Raw genomic sequence first — 21,920 nt, 5'->3', positions numbered from 1 at the left:
GGATGACCGCCCGCTTTACGTCCCCAGGCATCGCCACGTAAGCGTTTACTTCGTAATTGATGCCGCTGTATGGGAGGTACTTGATATTCCTGATGACGTCCGCTACTTCTTCCTTGGAATTAGTTGCGATGACGATGTTGGACCCTGGTCGGAGCCTGACCAGAAAGTCTTCTTCCTTGAATTTCATCCCGCAGGCCTCTATGATGGCTTGCGTTGCTTGATATGGTTTCATGTCCTTGATTTTCAGCCCCCCTTTGGGCCGGATGATGATCTTCGCGTCGTCCGTTGGTAGCGGTGGCAGCCTCTGCCTCGGCTGCCGCGGCGCTCGCACCTTTTGTTGTTGTTGCTGCAGCGCTCCCGTCACGCCGTCTTGCGTGACGCCGCTGCCAGCTGTGGCTGCCGGCGTCATCTTGTTATTGTTCCCCGTGGCTTGGGATCCTCTCGTCTTCAAAATGACGTCGCTCTCTGTAGCGCGCTTGAGATTCTTTTTCTGGCGCCTGGAATGGTAGATTTGCCAGTTTTTTTCCCCGTCTTGCTGCCGGCTCGCCTAGCCCGTGGCGTCCTGCTGCATGAGGTCCCCTTCTGCGGCTCCGGTGCCCGCTTCCTCCGTGCTCGAATGCGTGGTGGCGGGCGCCTCCTCCATTACTTGGCATTCTGCCGGGTTTTGGGCCGGCCCGGCCATAAAATTGCTTGTCACAGAGTTGGTAGCGCCCCGGGGATCCATTTCGGTCGATGCCTTGTCGCTCCGACCTACTTGCTGCCCGCCTGGGTGTCGGGTGTGGCTAAGCCTAACGCGAGACTTAGATCCCCGGCCACGTCGGAGATCTTCGAAGTCCGATAAAAAGTCCTAAAATGGGCCTACCGGCTCGAAGGTGGTATCCTCGTGGTTCTGACGATCAGGTGCGGTATGTTGTAGGTATGTTGTAGGTGCGAGGGAAAGCGTTCGAGTGTTAGCCTACAAGGGTGGAGGGGGTAGAGGCAAATGAGCGTGTCTCCAATTCTAGCCCAGCCGTTGCTGCGCGTGGCACAGCTGATAGTGGCCGCACTGGACCTATCTTGAAGGTTATCAGCGGCGGCAGATACAAAGATTTCGTGAGACGAGATAACCTGTGGATTCGTGTGAGCTGTGTTGTCCATCCCTAGAGTTGGAGGCCGCGTCATCTCAATTTCTAGAGACTCGTTGAAGCTGTAGAGGCAGCACGAAGTGTTCGCTGACCGCTGCTGCCGTTCTTCATCACGTCAGAGTCCAGGCAGCGAGTGTCCGTGGTCATCGAGTGACATCTGTTCACGTCTGCCTGTACGACCACCGCACTGTGTTCGGTGTAACGCACAATTTTTCCATCGCAGTTTCGCTCTGAACGCGAAGCATCGATGAGATAGCAACTTAATCGACAGCTATGCGAAGTAAGAATACTTGTTTTAACGGTCGTATAAAATTATAAGCTATTGTTTACGAAGTTAATAAGCGTGACGTCACGCGCGTACCGGGAACGCAAGCAGATCTCCGTTGACCGCAGAAACTCGCTGACCAAACACTGGAGTGTGGAAGCACGGCAGCAGCAGCGAGCGGATTTACCTTCGTGCTGCCTCGAGCTCTCGCAATAAAAAGAGATTGGAATAGTTTAACGTTGTACTGTCACATGCTTGCAAATTTTGTTAATAAATGAACGTTTACTGAATTTACCCATAACCTTATTTTGTGTAGCTGTGTAACTTTATATATATATATATATATATATATATATATATATATATATATATATATATATATATATATATATATATATATATATATATATATATATATATATATATATATATATATATATGTGTGTGTGTGTGTGTGTGTGTGTGTGTGTAAGCACGAAACGAAGGTCGGATGGCTGCCGTTATCTCCGTCGGCAGCCACAGCAAATCGTCGGCAGCCTTTTATATGTGCCGTGAAATCCGTTCCTGTTAGCCGGCAGAAATCAAGAATGATGTTTTTCTACAGCGAAGCAGCGTACGTGACGGACTAGTATGAGTGAGCAGATTGTGAGATGTCGTAGGGGGAAGGGGGGGGGGGGTATCTGGGCTAGCTAACGTCCGTAAAGTGAGCAGAAAAGATAACGAACCATAGTACGGCGCAGAACAAAGAAAGGACGCGTGATTTCACGGCGCGCCAGAACTGCGTAGTGGGGGAGTGATCCCGCGCAGGCCGCTGTTGCTGCCGGCTGCGTCTGCTGCCGTCTGCCCTCAATGCAACGGCGCGGCTGTTGTGGAGGGAAAGCATAGAGCTGTTGTGGAAAACACGGGGATGTGCGCCGCGGTACGTGTGTAAAAACTGGAATGTGCATTGCAGAGGTAGATGATCGCAACAGTTACAACTTCGAAAAAAATGGGAAACGTGGGAAGGCCATCCATTGTGCGCACGGCTGAAGAACAAGCCGAGTACGACGAGATGCGTCGACAGCAGAGACGCGACTATAACCAACGACAATATGCCCGTGCGAAAGCGGAGAATGCGGCCAGTGACTTTGCCTCCGAAGAACATCACCGAGAGCAGATGCGAGAGAGTGATCGTCAGCGGCGAGCACAAGCTACCGATGAAGAGCGCGCACTGAAGGCCGCTCGAAAGCGTGAAGTAGGTTGTTTGAGGCTGCGTATAAGCGTCAGAAGCCGCTTTGCTGGCTGATCCACCACCATATGAATGGTTCGACCTGTCTTTCTTGCTTCTTTGCGTGAACTATGTGTTAAGACACTGCAACACGTAAACCGCATCTTGACTCGTACGGTATGCCTTCTTGCACGTTCTGTTAGTATTAGGCATAGAGTTTCATACAATAATTACTAGAGGGAACTATGTCGCAGCGATCGTTCAGCCATCATGGTAATGGTGGAAAGCGCGTGGATTTATCTGGTCTTCATGCTTGCGGGTTCAGACGCTCCTGTGGCATTGTTTATTGTTCGCTTTTTCTGCCTTCATTGTCTTCAGTTTCAGAGCAATCCTACTTTTCTACTTGCGGAATATTCTCCGAACCTGCACAATTGCTACAGCTTGTCGAGGTGGCCAAACTGAAATGCGCCAAGTGTCTCAATGCACTCTCTTGCCCGCTAGGAATTCATAAGGGCGTCCGTGACGTGATGGTTTCAATGGGGGGCCTCTGTATCATAGCTCCTGTGTTCGAATCCTGCCGTTGGACAGCTTTAATAACGTTTATTTAATTATTTATTACACAGAAATTTGTAGAAAATGACGAGTTTACAAAGTCACCAAGCCGTTCGAAGCCAGAGGGACGAAGTTTGCGTAAATCATATCACATGCCATAATTACCATGCTGGCTGAACGGCCCCGAATGAAGCTCCCGCATGAAACTCTGTATGTTTAGGTGTTGAATACTCTATTTCAGCTATGCTCTGGAAGTATAACTTATCCGGAGGCTAGGAGTAGCATTCGAATCCCTGTATTCCAGAGTGTCCTTTCGCTCGACTGATCATGATGTTGTTGCCAACCCTTTGTATCGGGTGAACGTGGCAACCACGCCTAAGCCAGGATGACGCTCTGCTGCCTACCCATTTGAGCAAAGCAAGCACGGGTAGGAAAGAGGAGAACAATAAAGAAAAAAAGAAGAAAAATGGGAGAGCACGCTACACTCATGGGCAGTCCTTTGTGCCCATTCGCAAGTGCCACTCGCCATAGCATTCGGGGCATCTGATGATGATTGAAGTTTAGTGGCGCAAGGGCATCAAGGCCAAAGAGCGCCAGGATATCTGGTTTGGTTTAGTAGAATTGTGGGTTTAGTTCTATGGCCTAAAATAGAGGCTGTATAGAGGCCTACACGTACGACAAATCTGTAAATATTAGTGAATGAATGTTAAATTACGAAGATAAATATAAAGCCTCGAATGCTTGGTTATAGGCACACATAGTAAATTATTGCCGATAGCCCGAGACCCTTGCTGTACAATTCTTGCTTACGCAAGAAGTGCAAGAGAGCTCAGACATACTTTGTACATCAGACTGTGCCTCACCTGTGAGGCACAATCTGATGGTTAGGATGATATGAGATTATGTCTAGAAAATCAACTTCTGCAGGATATAAGCACTCTTTCAAAGTTAAAGAATGCATCCTCTGATAAAAACATTGATGGATTGTGGGGTATATGATTTGAATAAAGTTCCCTAAAATGAGCCACTCGCTCTCGGTGAAGTTCAGGACATTGAATGAGGACATGTAGGACAGTTAAGTTCTCACCGCAGCGTGTGCACGTCGGTGGGTCAGTTGCAGTCAAGAGGTGTTTGTGTGTGCCATAAGTGTGTCCTATTCTGTGTCGTGCCAGTGTGACTTCGGAGTGTCTATCAAGCTTCAGTGGGAAAGGTTTGGTTAACTGCGGTTTAAGCAGGTGGAGCTTATTTTCAACTACCTTGTCCCATTCAGCTTGCCAATGAATACCGAGCGCCTTTCGTACCACAGGTTTCATGTCCACACCAGGCATCCTGCTTACATCAACGGTATTCCTATGAGCCGCTTGTCCAGCATTTTTGTCCGCCATTTCACTGCCTGTGATCCCAGAGTGGCCTGGCACCCAGCATACAACAAGAGCTAGGTTTTGTTTATACGCTACGTGAATGTGTTTAAGGAGCATGTTTAATACAGGGTTTCGGCTTGCTTTGCCACAGGACAGGGCTGTGACAACGCTTAAAGAATCTGTGTATATTATAGACTTTTGTATTTTGTGTTGTACTATATGCTCAACAGTTATCAGAATACCGAATGCTTCCGCTGTAAAGATGCTGCTATTTTTACGCAATGTTTTAGACTTGGAGAAGTTTGGGCCATGAGCCATCTCCGCCACTGCAGCTCTGCCTACACCTCAAGCACTGTCTTCTCCACTAGTCCATTCGAAGCCAAGAGCATCCTCCAGGGATACATCCTGTACTGCAGATGGCCCAATGCCCTCACACCGTAGCAGCACATGTTCAATGGCTTTGTCCTCCTTACCGCACGCCTGACACCGCACATCATTGTTTATACTTCGAAGGCGCACAAGTGTACGGAGCACACCAGGTCTTGCTTCAAAGAGGCAACCTATACTCCCAAGGGAATCGTCATACAGGTGCACCATGCCAATAGTGTTCTTATGACATCAACACACAGCCAACGTCGACTTCGTCGCCATATCCCACATCCAACGTGTTTCTTCGTCCTGCACTCGTTCCGGTGCCTGTTTTGCCCAATTCCCTTGGTGAGATTGCGCTGACAGCGGCGCGAAATAGGCCGTATTTACTCTTTGTGCGACATAAGCGCCTCATTCTCGGAATGCGCATGCATGTCGCTGACAAGTAATCAAATGCACGTCTCGCCCACCGCCCTCGAGGCATGTAGAGCAGGTGGCCAGGGTATGCGCTTATGCCGACCACCTTCCGAGCCTAAAAGCTCGACCAGCCCAGCTCGCCCTGAATAGCCTCGTTGGACACCGCACCATGACAGCCGACAGTTATTCGACCAACATCTCACTGGCTCCGCTCGAGCACCTCTGGCGTGGGCACCGAGAGACAGAGCACAGCCTTTGCGAACGTTAGCGCCTGAACATGAACGATTTTGAATGGGTCGCTAACCATGGTAAAGCTGCTCCGTCCCCAGAGACATCGGCGACGAATGATGCACTGTGTCCGAAGTGCCATCTGGTGGAGGATGTCCTCTTGTAGGCCACGTAGCTCCGGTCTACTTGACATTTGCACTCCCAGGTATCTGCATGCCGATCACACCATCAGGACCTCGTCCCCTAGCCTTATATCGCCCTGATTCATGGACGGGCCCGCGAGAGGGACTATTGCAGATTTTTTGCAGTTAAAGCGGAGTACTAGGAGAGTTACCTCCACCTGACAGATGTTAATCAGCGCCTGTAGGTCCTGAGGGCAATGTGCCATCAATACAAGGTCGTCAGCAAAGGTGAGAACAGGTAATCTGCACTTCTCATTCACGTCCACCGCACTAAGTCATAGCTGGAAACCGAGACCACTACTGAGAAGTTTGTGCTTCAGGTTGGCTACATACAGATTATACGCGTATCCCTCTCGTAGTCGACAGGGCATCTGTCGTAGTTCCCTCGCAGCCTTTATAGGTCAGGAAAGTAGACCCCCAGAGTAAGCAATGGCAGTATTGTTTCTGTACAGGCGCTGTACTTTAGACAGCAATGTTGCCCGGATTTCGATTGTAGACAGGCAGTCAATAAGTGGAGCATGTGGTACATTGCGTACCAAGCAACATGGGAGGGAGCGCTGCTCTGTCTTGGCAATCGCCACACACCCACTAAGCACGAGGAAATCGTTCTCCAGTCATCGACCTGGACGGAAACTATTCTGTATTTCCGTAAGCAGGTGTTTTGCCTATGTTCACCTGCTTATTTACTCTTTTAAGATTCCTGCAAAAAGCCTGTGGAGAGCGCTGGTGGGCGGCATTCTTCGACAAGATCAACTTTGCCTCCTTTCTTCGATATGAAAAAGACAAGCGGCCGAGCTGCCTTGGGATTAGCGCACCTTCAGTGATCTCTGTGAACAGTCCAGTGAGCTGTTCTTTCGTCTCATTGCCGAAGCCTATAAATACTCCTGCTGGCAGGCGGTCCAGTCCAGCTGCTTTGCGGGCGCCGTTACATTTTAATGCACAATCAATTTCACCTACGCTGACTTGCTACCACACACCCAAACCCTACCCTGGCATCTCTCCTGGAAATGTCTCGTGTTCAGGCACATGGGATGACTCTCCTCCGCCTGCGGCCTAGCTTCCCTCTTCATGGCCATATAAGCGACGCACGTGGGAAGTGAGATGCTTTTCAAGCTCCGTACTTGCTTCCCCGGTATCCGCATTTAAGAGCTGAACATAGAATCTATGAGTCCAGTCCATAGACTGGACATATCGCCAGAATCTCTGCGCTGCAGATTTACCCTCCTCGTTTAAAGAGCAAAACAGACGGGCATTATATATAACGATCCTTACCCGTATCAGCATTTGCAGATCGTGTTTGAGGTCAAGGTACTCAGCCCAGGCAGCCGAGCGTGTCTATTTGTCTCCTTTCTTGACAAGGAATCGGTGTGTTGGCGGTTGGCCTCGCAGCGGACTTGCCGTGTTTCTTCTGCTTCCACCAAGGTTTGCGTACTGCACGTGTACCGCGCTTTTACCACACCATATGTCCTTGTATAACTAAGTGCAAGGCTGCCAAATAGTCATACTAGGTCACAGCCCTACTTATCAAGCACTCGTCTCGTACTCACCCACGACATTCGTAGAGGCTCGGCTGGGCAGGTACTTACCCTGTTTCTTTGTATATCGGGCGTGAGGCACCAAACTACTCGAGCAGTTTAACTAAATAACCAGCCGATTGTGGTCGCTGCAAGCTCTGTAAAAGCCTTCCTCGTTGATGTTCATCTGCCCAAGAAAGTGGTTAAGGCCTGTTGACACCCAGGGTATCCCTTTGTGGGACAACATATATTTTTTGCAAGAATTATAAAAAATTTTTTATTACACTTGAAAATGAGGTGTACAGAAATGATTCTAAACAAATTTCACAGTTTTATTATGTATAGTTAAAGAAAAAAATGTGGGACGCATTTGTCCCATTGACACCAAATGGGAAAATGAAATGTGGGACGTATTTATCCCATTGACCTACACGGGTGCCACACTAGGTTAGTTCTGACTAACCACTTCATGGAATTTTCCAAAACAGGTCACACAAAGCGGGACTGAGCATGCCTTGCACAAGAAACTTGTTCGCACTTCTTTCCCCCTCGTGGAACACCAACGGCATCTGCGCCTATTTTCCACTTTCACAGGGTTGTGCTCTCTTCCCATGAACCGAACTTCATCCGATACGCCAACCATTTTGTGGCCATTTTTTCTACCCTCCTTGTTCATTCTGAACGGCTTCCTGCTGCCGGTGGTTCTGAATGTCTGGCCATTGATGAGTTCCCGTCCAAGAACCAATCGAAACCATAAGTAGGTCATTGGATTCACAGCATTTACTTGAATGAACGCGTTGACGATGGCTGCATCGAGCAAGAAATAAAATATTCTGTACCAGGACTTTTTGGACCTCCTGTCAGCTCGGTATGCATTGCGCTTTTGGTCGAATTTGTCGACTCCTCCCATCCAAGTGTTGTAGTCGGATATAGCCTTTGGACACTGGACGGAAACCGAAGACCCATTTGCAAGCTTGCGGACAACTTCTTCTGTGTCCTTTGGGTGGTGAAAATTCGATAAAGCATGCACATTTTTTGTGTCACGCCACTGATATGCAACAATGCTTCCTTTTGATCGCCAGATATATTCTCCTTTCTGGAGTTTGTTGTCCATTTTCAATTCATCAGGCAGATCCTTCCTGTTTGTCCGGACTGTACCAACAGCAAGAATTCCTTTCTGTGCAAGGTCCTCCATGAGGCGAGTGGAAGTGAAGAAATTGTCAAAGTAGAGTTGCGTGCCAGGCTCAACGCCTTCTACCAGAGACAATACGACGTACTCTCCAAGTGCTTGGTTGGCAGGACGCTTCGCATTTTTTCCTTCATACACCTGAAACGCAATCAGGTAGCCGGTTTCTGAATCGGCCCGGCACCACACCTTGTAGCCGCGTTTGATGGGCTTCATTGGCATGTATTGCTTCAGAGACGATCTTCCTTTGAATAGGATCATACTCTCATCTATAGCTTGATGAGCCGATGGCGTGTACTCTTTCTGAAAACGTTTGTTCAGAGCATCGATGAGAGGGCGTACTCTTGCCAGCCGGTCATATCCATCTTCACCTCTTTTTTTTTCTTTCGTGTTGTCACTCAAATGCAGGCAATTCATGATGGATTGGAATCGCTTGAACGACATGACTTTTGAGATTTCTGGTGCATTGAAAAAGTTATCGCTGCTCCAGTAAAGGTACAGCTGATGTCTCGGGTTTACACTCATGAGAATCAGAATGCCGAAGAAAGCCCGAAGCTCATCTAACGTGATCGTTTTCCATTTTCGCCGGTTTTTCTGTTCTGCAAAGCGGTTTGTTTCCTCTACAAGGAGCTGCATTACTTCGTCGTCGAAGTAGAGTGAAAAAGCTTCAATCGGTTTGGATGGCAACTTTTGTGACATCTCAGGATCCCATGTTTTTGGGACTTGCAGAACATGGTCTGGCTCGTCACAACCCCATGTGCCCGGCGTTTCTTCCTCATTTTCCACGATGTTGTCGCACAGGTCTAGCGATCTTTTCCGCCTCTTTGTTTTCTTTTTTGTATAGGTTGCCTTGCGTTTTGCCTGTCTGCTCGTTGACGCAGCCATTTCATCTGCACTGGCATCCTCATCTGTACAATGAGGCGCAAGCTCGGGAATGACATTCTCGTCTGTGCTTTCCCCATCCGAATCATTGGAGTTCGGATCGTCCGATATGCTAAAATAGAGCTCGAGAGCTTCTTCTTGTGATAGAAATCGCTTGCCTGCATTAGAAAGCAACGACAAGTTCTAGATCAAATAATTCGAAAATTACCGCTCAAAATTCTGCCATTAGGCTTAGCAAAATGTGCAACTTTTTTCAGCATGGTATTGAAAATTTGCATTTATCTCATTATATGTAAGCTCAAATCTCAGAAACAAGAGCTGATTTTAATCCAGGGTTGTTTCTCTGAATGCAGAAAAAAGGAATTACTTACCAGGCATGTTGATTTTCTTTTCTGCCGGATCGCATATAGTCGAAAACTTCCAATGCATCAGAAAAAAAGAACGAAGTTTCAAGTTCTGGACTCACTGCCTCATCTAGTGGAGGCTGCTGAAACTATATTTAAAAGAAGTACTGAAACCTCTCAATAGGTGGCAGCACATCACAAGAATGATTCCGGTTTCCTTCTGCTTCGTACGAGCCCTTTAGAGTGGAGCACTATGTGGGACGTATGTGTCCCACTGTCCCACAAAGGGTTATAATCGATGGATGTGTAGCTGTCATGGGGACACCGCGGGGGATAAGGTATTCGGACGAATCCACCTAGTGGGCTGTCCATTTTGGCCACTGCTGATCGGATGCAGCTGTACGAGCGAGGAGGAGACGAGCGGCCCTCGCCAATCAGCAGCGGCCGAAACGGACCGTCCATTAGGTGGACTCTTACAGAATACCACCTCCCCCTCAGGTTACCTGGCGTCCTCGTGGAACTATACCCGGACAGTGTGGTTCCAGATTCGCCCCAACTAGTTTAATCTCTTCGGTCATTCGAAGCAAGAGGTGTCCGTTTCCATCTGTGAACCCATTCCTCAATAAAGTGGCCCACAAGAATTATCTACCTACTGGCAATTTTTTGCGTCCCTGAAGAGGCACTCCACGAGCTGAGTATTGGCAGTGTGTTGTTTGCTGCCGACTGACTCATACACCACGAACACAGCAGTTGACCTGCCCAGAACATCCCCCAGTGTCCACAAATGATTCACACCGTAGCACACACACTTTGCCACTGCATAGCTCGACGTCAGAATTGTCCAACCTCTCCACCCTTCCGGTCACCTCCAGTTCGATTCTTGCCCGCCCAATGTCATCCAAGATGCACTAGGGGGTGCTCAAGACCTCGGAGGTGTATTTATGCAACTGCACGAAGCGAGATATCGCTTGCACTAGGACACTATATAGCAATATTCACTTCTATTCCCACCGGCGGGCACCATTCATATTCAGGAAACCGACACTGAAGCTCTAGTAAAACTCTTGATTGGGCTAGTTGGTTCATGCTTTAATTAGTAAAGGCAAGGCGCAGAATACCAGGACTCAAGGTCCTGTCGTTTGTGTTCTTATTGAGTCCTGGTCTTCTGCGCCTTTCCTTTACTAATTCAATCTGAAGCTTCGTTTGCGATGGCAACGGCCATGGCGGGGCCACAACTTGGCGTAGTGGGGGTGCAGCACTTGTTTGGCCTGTAACTTTGGCCCTGCCATTTGGAGGATTAGCTGTCCAGGGGCAAGCATAAGCGGAGCTACTGCTGACGTTTTCATCCAGGGTTGGTGCTGGGTAGCGTGGGTTGGACGAAGACCTAAAAAAAAACTCACATCCTACGACCCACACGCTCTCCCATTTCTTCCGCCGCGATATGGCTCTGCACCAGGCCCTGATGGCTGACTCGAGCTATGTGTGGTTCCCTGACAAATTCCTCGCGCGGACCCATTTTCGTGCAAGCTACTTTAACTTGATCGTTTCACTGCTAACACTTCTAATACAAGACCTCTTCGGTCGACACTTCAGACATCCCATATAACACACAGGGTGCTCCTCTCTGCTCTCTTTCCAAGTCGAGATCGCACTACTGAGTTTATACGGCATCTCGTTACAAGTACGCTGCTGTGGGGAATGTCTTGAAGGCCATCATGGATGATGATGATAATCGCTTCTGGGGTGCTTCAAGTATCAGTCGCCGCATCCGCCTCTGTCATAGCTTCCTGTAACGTAGCATCTGTCTTTGCACGGAACTTCGCGAGCCTGCTCCTCTTTGTAATCCGTGAGACCGCACACTTCATTCGGAAAGCACTTCCGTCACCAAGCGCAAGGTGTTGACGTGTCATCGCCTACGGGAAAGTCACGGCGTTGGTGCTCGCTTGGAGAGGAACAATATTTTTGGGATACATTCCAGCAGATAGCCTGTTTCGCAGCTACTTTCGTTTCCTCGTGTTTAAGCGAACCTTCCACCCCTGGTCACTCTCCGGATCGTGACTTTCATTTTCGTAAGCTGCATAAGAGAGTTGATTGCTGCGCCATTCTTTTATAGGAACTGTCCCTGCACCTGATTCGCATTCCACGGCGGTTTTAATGGGAAAGCATTACATATGCCCCATTTCGCGAGGGTTGGTGGCACGACCGAATCCTGGTACCAAAAATGGCCGACGGCAAAGAGTAAACCAACATAAAAAAATACTAGAACTGACGTGAGATTTCTCAGGGAGGTCCCCGTGAACAAAGTAAAATAATACCTTTGAAAACAATATTACGTAAATTTAGGCCTGGGTGGGAATCGAGCCCGGGCGTCCGGGCTACGAGGCGAGCTCCCTTCGCCGACTCCACGGCGGCTCCACGGTTCCGGTTGACTAAATGCGCGCTTAGTGCACGGGTCATATTGCGCATGTCACGTCGCAACCACCTGGCTGACTGAACGTGCGGCCTAGAGCGTACGTCATTGAGCACGTGACGGCGCAGCCAATGTGTAGGAGGTCGCACCAGGTCATGAGAGAATAAAGTGAATGTATTAAATAAAAATTTGGAGGACGTTTAAGCTTAGCCTTCAAGAGCGGAACGCGATAGCATACAAAGATTCCTGAAGGCTTCTCAAACTCCCCGCCAACTGCAGCTTATGTAATCGTAATGTTTATCGGGAAACGCTGGCGGCAAACGCTATGCACGAAGGCGAGCTTTCTGGTAGAAACGCAGCCTCTTGCGTGGGCCGCAAATGCGAGGAGGGTAGCGCCATCTGGATTGATTTATTTCAAGGAAGCGAGCTCATCGCGCTGCTCTATGAATGGCAGAAACGCTGGAAATAGGTTGATGTTTGAGTTTCCGCGTAACAGAATTATGCTTTCTGCCATATTCCAATTACAATGCGACGCTATCATGTCTGTAGGTTCTGGTTAGACTGTTCGATTTTTCTGACACATCTTACGTTGAGAAATTCAATTATTGCAGTAACGCCTCTGCGCCACATGTAGGGCCTGAGTGGTTGTGGTACGGAAGGATTGTTCGCCAAACTAGGTCCGACGCAAGAAGCCGGATTGTATGCTACACGGTGCCCTCAGCGCTGGCGCGGTAAAAAGCATTAATGTACAATTACCCATTTGCAGAAATATACTGCGCATGAGCAGGAAAGGTATTTTCTAACCAAAGTTTCTTAAGACATCTGATTTTATGCGAAGCATATTACGAGGGCTCAACCCAGCTCCTCAGGCGCGGCGGTGACCATGAAATCACGTGACACCGTGACGTCACGACAGAGGAGAAGTGGCTTTGGCTCAACTCTTGCAAGACGGGCTGGGTGGGAATCGAACCAGGGTCTCCGGAGTGTGGGACGGAGACGCTACCACTGAGCCACGATTACGATGCTTCAAAGCGGTACAAAAGCGCCTCTAGTGAATGCGGTGTTGCCTTAGAAACGAGCTGTTTCTAAGGCGTGCGTCTCTTGCTCAGGCGCACATTTCGTTGCCGCGCCGAACGCTGCTTTGCTCGACGCTCACCGCGTCCAATGCGGGGCGCGTAGTCGCTGCCCTGTAGCCCATTGTCTTACACCCCTTGGCGGGTCGACGGGAACGCTGTCGCGTTCCACTCTTGAAGGCGAAGAAGTAATGCATGAGTTGTTTCTTCGTCTAGCCGAACCAAATATAGCCAAGCAACAGCAGTTCACCAGGCTAAACAGTGGTTCAACAACTAAAATAAAGGCTAGTATGCTTCGCATCCTGGGCTTAACCTTACCTAAGCCACAGCCATTTTTTTTTGCCTCACATACATGGTCGACGTGTGTCTTCGTGTTACTGGTTTTTGGATGAACTCAGGACATCTTAGCGAATTTTATTGCAGGTCAAGTCATCAATACTCATGCAAAGATAGCACTTTTGTCTTGAACACGTAGCTTTTATTTTATAAGAACCCTAATATTTACATAAACAAAGCAAACTCATTTGACATGTGCAAGCACTCGAACTTAGTTCGCCGAGAAGCGGTCCAACTTGGCACCCGTTTTCCAACCAAATTTTGTAGTACTGCCGCTGCACGTAAGAGGACACGCGCCACTCTGCAAGTCATCCAGTGCCGCTTAGCGGTTGTTCCCGTTAAAGTGCGAAACAATAACAGGATACAGACCTACGCAAGAGGCCGCGTTTCTACCAGAACGCTCGCCTTCGCGCATAGTGTTCGCAGCCAGCGTTTTTCGGTAAACGTTACGGTTACATAAGCTGCAGTTGTCGGGAAGTCTGAAATGCAGTAAGGGGTCTCTGAACGCTATGGCGTTCCACTCTTAACGGCGAAGCTTGCGCTATCTACAACTTTTCATTTGGCCGTACACAGGCTCATATAAAACGCAGGCGATGAGAGCTTGCGCGGACAAGGAAGGCGCAGAAAAGAAACATTTCACAAAAGCGAATATAATGTTTTCGCATTCCCAGGCGTAAGCAGTTTTACGTGTCTCTGCCGAATTTTGGGAATCGTACGTATCTGCTTTATCAGTCGTTGGGAGGCGTTGTCCTCCTCCCGGTGAAGTTGATCGAGAGCTTCGTGTGGGAATACGTGGGAAAGCGGACGTACCGAATACCCGCTGCTCTCGCATCGTACGGCCTCGCGTGTTGGAGGCTGTTGTGCACAGTCTGACATACTTAACCCGACCATTTCTAACGCGGCTTTTCGCAGCTCCTCTGAAAGGCACCGGCGATGGCTGGTTGGTATGCTTTGAATGGCGCTGGCCTTTTCATTTCATTTGAAAAGTTATGTCACCATAAACGTGCCTTGGTTGTTCGCGCTGAATTTCATGGAGGTGGTATAGCGCCATAAATCCTGTAGCAGTTCGTGTAGAATGTTTTACCCAGCATTCATGTGTCCGCACCATATATAAGACAAACCGAAGCATATTCATGAACGAGCATTCACTCGGTCATACCTCAGAAGCTATGATAATGTATGAACATCGAAGTGCTCCTCACTGCGCTTCTGCTTAAAGGAACGAATCCAGCAACAAGAATGTATATGTTGCAGTGGCCGTCTGTTTGGCCATCCTCGTGGTCTTGATTATCGCAGTGCTTCTGCTCACAGGCAGCTCGTGTAAGTCATGCTTCCTCTGCTTTGTGAAAATGCAGCGGCGGGAGTGGCGGGCTATAGCTAACCGCGATTATTGCGCGAGCTTATAGGGTTTTTTCACGAAAATTGCACATGTCCTCAACAACCACTTGAGCTTGATGAGTAACCGTATTCTACCAGGTTCACTCCTGCTCGCTTGGTCCTATGCTGCACCTCTTTGCGAGTCGAAATGTAGCAGCATAACATAGTAAGTGGGAGCGAGTCTGAAAGGCGCCATTATATCCTGCTCCCCCGTGATTGACATTTCTCATAACGTCATTGCATACTATTACGCGCCAAGGAGGCCTAGTGACTTTGACCTTGCGCTGCTAAGCCGAGGGCGCCGTACCAATCCCGGCCGCATTTCGATGGGGGCGAAAACGCCTGTGCGCTGTGCATTGCGTGTACGTTAAAGAACCCCAGGTGGTGAAAATTAATCCGGAGCCCCATACTACGGCATGCTTCATAATCATATTGTGGTTGTGGCACGAAAACACCAGACTGATTTTTATAACAAAGTCAACTCCTTCGAACCGATACAAAAACTGGCTTTAGAAATCTCATTATAGTCAATATTTAGACCACTCTTAATATCACCATCATTCTAATGTTAACTAGTTCAACGACCTTTAATAGAGGTAAAAATAGAGAGTTGGAACTATGCCAGTAAACCTTTACTCAGTCGTACGTAGGGCACAGTTGGCGTTTAAGCATTAGGAGGAGGAGGAAATAACTTTATTGCGTGCCCTGCGAGTATGTGGGGAAGGCCAAAGGACCCGCCTAGGTGACGGCCAGGAGTTTGTGGGCCCCGCGGGTCCTCGGCCCGCTGGATGGCCCATTAAGCATTAGTAATACAAAAAATTGCCGTCCAGGCACTGCGTCCAGATGGCTAACCAGCGAAGGTGAAACGTGCAGCCCCGGTCTTTTATAACTGGGTTAATTCCGACAGTTCATTAAACGACGGCTTGGTAGGCTGCCGCGTCTTCGGTACGCAGCCACTGCTTGAGCTCGGCTGCATGAGCCTGTGTTTCTGCAGCATCGGCACGAACCGGCGTATACGAGCTCGTTCCCGGCTCTGATCGCGGCGTTGCAATTCAAAGGCTGCCTGCTCCTCAGGAGTACGTATGACCCGTGGCCTACCCATTTCGGAGCCGGAGAGAAACTCCTGTGTGCGCTCGGCTGCGATAAAGAGCAACGACATCACTGCTGGCACAGCCAATCGCGTGCCTCTCTTTCTCTCTTCTTTTTTTTTCGCATGCGCATGGTGTTGCGTCGAAGGAGTTTTTTCGGCGTACAGGCGACAGACGTACGAATGAATCGGCTAGCCATTTACAGCTTGGCTGTAAAATTTGGGCTGCAGCCACAGGGTAAGCGCGTGGGACTGAAAGTTCACAGATGTCAAAGCTTTGTTTGGAGCGGAGCGGTGTGTTATTGGTTGTAAAAGCAATAAATTGCGGTAAGTGAACGGTGAACGGTAAGTGAACTTCTCAAGCTTTCGCCATACCCTACTCCTCCTTTATCTGGCTCATGGCTCTACTGCAGCCTCCTCCTCCACTTTCCTTCGCGCGCTTTCTTCGCTATCGCCGTCTTTCATCCCCCGCTGCGTTCACGTTCGCTCTTTCGTCGTTCGCTTGGTTACGAGGGACGCCAGCGCCGACGCAGGAGCAGGCGAGCTGTGTTCTGAAAGCGACAGTCGGCACGATGTTACGAATTTAGTTTGTGGCACAACGCACCACTGGAACAGTCCTATCAAAAGTAAAAACTTTTGCCACGTAGCCACGTAGTGGCAAAGTGAATAGTGCAGCAGTATAAGCACGGCCTCCAAGATCCCGCAGCGCGCGCCTCTCGATCTTGGATGCCATGCTTGCAGCGAAGTGTGTAAATGAGCGATCCAGAAGTAACTATCACTTGAGCAGTATAGGAGTTCCGCTACGACTTGTAGCTGTCGATATCTATACAACGGGACACTTATCTAGGTACGCGAAGTCAACGGTTGGTACGACAGCATAAAAGCATAGCGACTAAGGAACAGTAAACTGTGCGAGTTGTTACTGCTTCATGTTATGTATTTTTTTTCGTCCTGTATCATCTATAACGCTACCCTTAAAAGCATGGCGACTACATATACCTTTATTTCTCTGTCTTTTCCGAACTCCAGCTGCTTCGTCGGAATACGGCGCCGGGAAAGACGATGAAGACAGTGACGCGACCAAGCAACCGCAGTCGTACGTCGTGGACAGGGGCTCCGCAGGAAATACGGCGACTAACGGGGCCAGTAAGTGTGGTACCAAGTTTTTCCTGCTAGTTTGAGACGATTAGTTGATCATTTACTCGTGAACAAACCGAGCAAAAAAATTATTCCCAGCATTTACATCTTCAGCAACACACATTAGCAGTGGTGATCGTTAGGGTCGACATCCACATTAGGCACGATTCGCCGTCCAGTTATTAATGCAAAATTTCGGCGAAACCCATCTCTTGACGTGTGTCAACGGTAATGCGTTTTGTATTGAATCAATATATCGACAGAACGCATTGCCACCGTCGAAAAGAGTTATGTATGAGGCGTTTGAGCAACGGGATTCCTCTTTCGCGCTTCCCGAAGAAAAATTGGCGCCATGTAGCGCTGCCGCGTTGAAAAGCGGCACATACTGTTTGCATTTTAGGCGCAGACTGCTAAAGCATCGGGTTGCGGACATTCAGGAATCTTGTGATGTTCTGCTCGTTCTGAATTCTGCTTAGCATCTAAGAAATTTAGGGGAATTCTGGATTGCGAATCTGAAGTGTGTGGGGATGCGCGACCCTCGCGCCTCCCCTGATATCTTGTTTTCCCGCATAGCCCCCTTCTCCGTGCGGTGGTCGGAGTGGTACAAGCGCGGTGCGAGAGATGGCGTGAGTGTCGCGCCGCTGCGCGGTTACTTGGGTGCGGGAAAGACAAGGTGCTCTCTCTTGGGTTCGAGACAGCAAGCAGCACGGACGTGCCATGCCGCGCGTGCAGTGACCCTCTTTCCCGGCGGGTCGGCAAACAGCGCGGACATTCCGCGCGCGCGGCGACCGATGCTTCTGCGAGACCGCCTCGCGTGGTCGCCTTCGAACGCGCCACGATTCGCGTGACTATACACGCGAACGACCGGGCGTTGGGATCCAGCATGGGGCGAACATATTCGCTCGCTTCCGGTCGCGGTGAGTCGGACTTCTAGATTTGTCGCGCGCCCATCGGCATGTTTTGTGGATTTCAACTCGGCAAGCAGGCATTGATCTATGAAAGGTGCAATAAATGCCCTTGGGATTGTTTGCACTACTGGGTTGTCGTTCCTTTGTCCCAAGAGCACGGAGGAGAACCCCAATCCCCCCACAAGTTTCGTCGCGTGTATCGGGACCGGTCAACGTAGTAGGTTGGATGACGAGCGTCCCGCGACGTTTGCACGTGGCGATCACAGTGTCTGGCGATATGATTGAGGCTGCCACACGCGAAACAGATCTGCCCGGTATCGTCCGTAGGCTTAAGATTCGCGGCTGCGATGGGTCGATGCCAAGCTACGGGCGTAGAAGCGACTGTCGTTGGGTACACTTGGCGAAACGGCAAGGAGGTTTGCAGTGAGTGCCATTTAGCTGCTTCGGCGTAACTCAGGGGCGCGGCGACAGTCTGCTGCAGGACGGACACCAGTAGGGCCTTAGGGATGTTTTCCTGAATCGCGTGATGGAGAGTCCGAGACGAAGGGTTGGCCGCAGCGGCGGCTGGTGCTGCAGCTGCTGCTCTTATGTCAGCCGCGGGTACTGGGTAGTAATACTTCTATTAAATCCTTGCGACAATACGGAAGCCGAACGAGGTACCTTGCTGTTGGTACGCTACCGCTGCTGTTGTAGCAGGTCCAGATGCTGAGTGATGGTGGACACGAGAGATATTTGACGAGCCGTCTCTTCACGGACGTCCGTTTTAGTTTGTGTGAAGATTGACAAGTGGTCAGGGTCGACTGCCAGCCCCGTGAGTGGGTCGTCGCGTTGGTAAGGACGTCGGGTCAAGTTCGTTTCTTTAGCAATTCATCATAAATCTGACGCAGCGCTACAAGTTGGGCCACGGTGAATCTCGAAACACCGTCGTCGATAGGCTTCATTACGTCCTGATCTTTAGCAGATTCTGTCATTGAAGTGTCGGCACGCTTCCACAGATCGACGACGTCCTCGGTATAACTTGTAAAAGTCTCCCGAGAATGTTGCACCCGAGCGCGCAAACGTTGTTCGGCGCGCGACTTCCGGATGGCAGGGCGGCCGAAAACGCCTAAAGAACGACGCCTTGAAAGCGGACCAGGTCTGAAAGTCTGTTGAATGGTTTTTATACAAGTTCGCCAATCTGAGAAGTAAAATATGACGTTATGCGACTTCGCGGTCTTATCGATTGTGCGTGCTCACACTCTCGTAACACGTGAGCAAGTCCTCGACGTCATGGTCACCTCCGCCTCTGAACACACCGGGGATCTCTTCGGCTAAGCGCGCCGGAGCAAAGGATGACTGCCGGCGGTGGCGTCTATGCGATGCATTGGAAGGCATGGTCGAGTGTAGCGTGTAGGATAGAAGTTCCAGAGTGCAGGAGTGACATGGTTCCAGCACCTCTACCACTTGTAAAGAGGCTTGTAAAGGGTTGTAAAGATGTGCGCCATGGACCCGGAAAGACCCGCAGTAAACAACACTGGTTCAAGTCGAGCACTCCAACGCTCACTGCGTTAAAGGTCCTGTTTTACGCCTGGGCCTCTCCTTTTCTCAAAGGGATATTTTTAATGTGTTAGCATCCCTTGGGTACTTCATGCACTTCTCGGAGGCTATCTATATTTGTTTTATGTTTGTATCTAATCGTTTTGACGCCTATACCTATGTCACTGAACAGTCATTGATAGAATGGGTAGCGTATCGGGCTGCATGCTGCGCTGAAATAATATGGGTCGAAACCAACCATCGGGCCAGCTTGGATCACCGGGTGTGTGCCAATGTGTGTGGCGCTCTTTGTTGAACGTCTTTGACGCCGACTCGGTAAGTACGTACGTGCCGCTGGGAATGCGCACTGGCATATTCCACTGGAACGGACAGGTGGTCAAGATTATGTCTCAGACTTGCACAGCGGCGTCTCTCATAGCCATCGAGCTTCTTTGAGATGGGAACATCACTCACTCACTCACTCAATTAATCAATCTTCATTGCAATAATTCACCGAGTACTCTTTGTAGCTGCAGAGTGGGGATCGCGTGTAGTCACGGAAAAGAATATTCCGTGTGCGCTCGAATACGGCGCTTGGTTCGCATAGCATGGTGTAAGAGAGCTGAGAATACGCAACGGATACCAGCCGCTGAAGTACGACTCTGTAAAAAGCACCCGCACACGGGACCATAGGTGCTCAGCAGCTGGCATGTGGACAGATTTCGTTGTAAACAATACCTTACAGGCATGAAGGAGTCTTCGAATCTCGTAAAATGGCATAGCATCCCATTCTGCAGCTTGCTGTAGAAGGCACAGACGTGACGTCAGGGACATCACATCGTCGTCTTGTTGATAAGTTTCACAACATTGATACAGAGGAATCGAAACAACCTCTCGCTTCTGGATTGAAATGAATTGAATTCTGTGGTATTGGGCGCAAAACGCAGGCTTCGATCATGAGACACGTCGCAGTGGGGGACTCGGGAATAATTTGGCCTCTAGCTTTTTGCGTTGCTGGCTGTAAGTACGGCGGTTGCGAGGCCGTCAGTGAGTATTTTGTACGTGTTTCGAGCTCTAGGTTCATTGCATTTGAGCTAGTGGGATGCGCGGTGGGCTTATAATGTATTGCTCCCAGCCATGTTCTCATTATTTATCAACATTTCAGAGACGACGAAGGGGAAGACGAAGAAAACACTCTCAACGAAAAAAAAGAGTAAGTTGCCTCGAGTTTCAAATGTGGCCTCAAAAGAATAAGCTGCGGAAATGCATATCAGTTCTTGCTATATCGCGAAACAAATCCATTAACATGGCAGAAAACACGCTGAGAAGCTTTTATGCTACAAAACGTTACATCATGGTTCCATGTGTATACTTCGTGTCTCCTTTGTCATTCCTACTTTAAACACCGTTTTGTTGTGCTGTTACGAGAATTTTACTAAATCGTTCACAGTTGATAGTACACTTTGGCTACTTAAGCTGGAATTCTGGAATAGCACGGCAATTGATGCGTGAGTCATCAAAATGCATATTTAACTAAACAACGAAGCTTATTTTAAACAACTTTATCTATATTGTTACGAGCCACCTCCTTGGACAAACGAAGAAGATGACGACGGCCGGGACGCTGTGCGTGTTAAGCCATCTTGGCCATCCCTGTAAAGAGTCTGTTTTTAAATCGTGCTTCGTTTTCATCTATTTGACGCCGCGTCACACATTAGTGGATGTGCGGGGTGCTCTCGCCCCAGGACAGAGCTTCGAAGCGGTCGGCGCTGCGGTGCAACCACCATGGCAGAGCAGCCAGAATCTGCGTCTGCGCCGCGGACCACGATTGGTTTAGCCCACCCTCGAGACCCTGAAACGCTCAATGGGACCGATGACACCAACGTTGAGGAGTGGCTAACACAATACGAACGCGTGAGCGTACACATTCAATGGGACCTGACGGTCATGCTGGCCAATGAGGTCTTTTATCTGAGTGGAACGGCGAAGTTGTGGTATGACAATCGTGGGGCCGAACTTGGGCGCTGGGATACATTCAAATAAAAGCTCCTTGATCTGTTCGGCAAGGCCTACAGTCGCAAAATCACTGCGAAGAAACCGCTGTCAACTGGAGCCCAAACGTCCGCGGAGTCGTACCTGTCACACATACAGGATGTGCTGGCACCGTGTCATAATGCTGACAGCTACAGGCCAGAGTCTGACAAGGTCGGCCACGTCCTGAGGGGGATAGCGGACGACGCATTCAATCTGCTCATGTGCAGAAATTGTGCTACCGTCGGTGCCGTGATCGAGGAGTGCCAGCGCTTCGAGCAGGCCAAGAGTCGCCGTAGGGAACGACCATTCGCCCGGCTTTGCTTCGGAATCTCTTGCACTTCTCCAGATTCCATCTCATCGTGTAGGTCTTTCTGAAAAGCTTTTGTTGCGTTGCACCAGACCTTACAAGGTT

At 49.4% G+C, this 21,920-nt stretch overlaps 2 protein-coding genes across 7 annotated transcripts in view; one reads left to right on the top strand and one right to left on the bottom strand.

Moving 5' to 3' along the window:
- The window catches only part of LOC139061340 (uncharacterized), a 109,928-nt gene that overhangs the window by 20,477 nt on the left and 67,531 nt on the right, over positions 1–21,920 (top strand). For 5 of the 6 annotated variants that reach the window (XM_070541252.1, XM_070541250.1, XM_070541251.1 and 2 more), the window contains 2 exons: positions 16,944–17,060; positions 20,640–20,687. The exons of the other annotated variant lie outside the window; for it this stretch is intronic. In XM_070541252.1, coding sequence (XP_070397353.1) covers positions 16,944–17,060; positions 20,640–20,687 — 165 coding nt within the window. The remainder of the gene's footprint in view (positions 1–16,943; positions 17,061–20,639; positions 20,688–21,920) is intronic. 6 annotated transcript variants of the gene reach the window in all.
- On the bottom strand, positions 7,519–9,837 carry LOC139046998 (piggyBac transposable element-derived protein 4-like). The gene has a single exon (XM_070520928.1). It carries the CDS (start codon positions 9,288–9,290, stop codon positions 7,668–7,670), a length of 1,623 nt encoding a protein of 540 aa, XP_070377029.1. The 5' UTR covers positions 9,291–9,837; the 3' UTR covers positions 7,519–7,667.

The sequence above is a fragment of the Dermacentor albipictus genome, chromosome 6, assembly GCF_038994185.2.
Source record: "Dermacentor albipictus isolate Rhodes 1998 colony chromosome 6, USDA_Dalb.pri_finalv2, whole genome shotgun sequence".
NCBI classification, from domain to species: domain Eukaryota; kingdom Metazoa; phylum Arthropoda; class Arachnida; order Ixodida; family Ixodidae; genus Dermacentor; species Dermacentor albipictus.
The sequence above is the reverse complement of the archived record's forward strand: the minus strand, read 5'-3'. Positions and strand labels throughout refer to the sequence as shown.

What these genes read in the sequence shown, in the direction of transcription:
- LOC139046998 (XM_070520928.1), bottom strand. Translation starts at nt 9,290, where the DNA reads ATGGCTGCGTCAACGAGCAGACAGGCAAAACGCAAGGCAACCTATACA.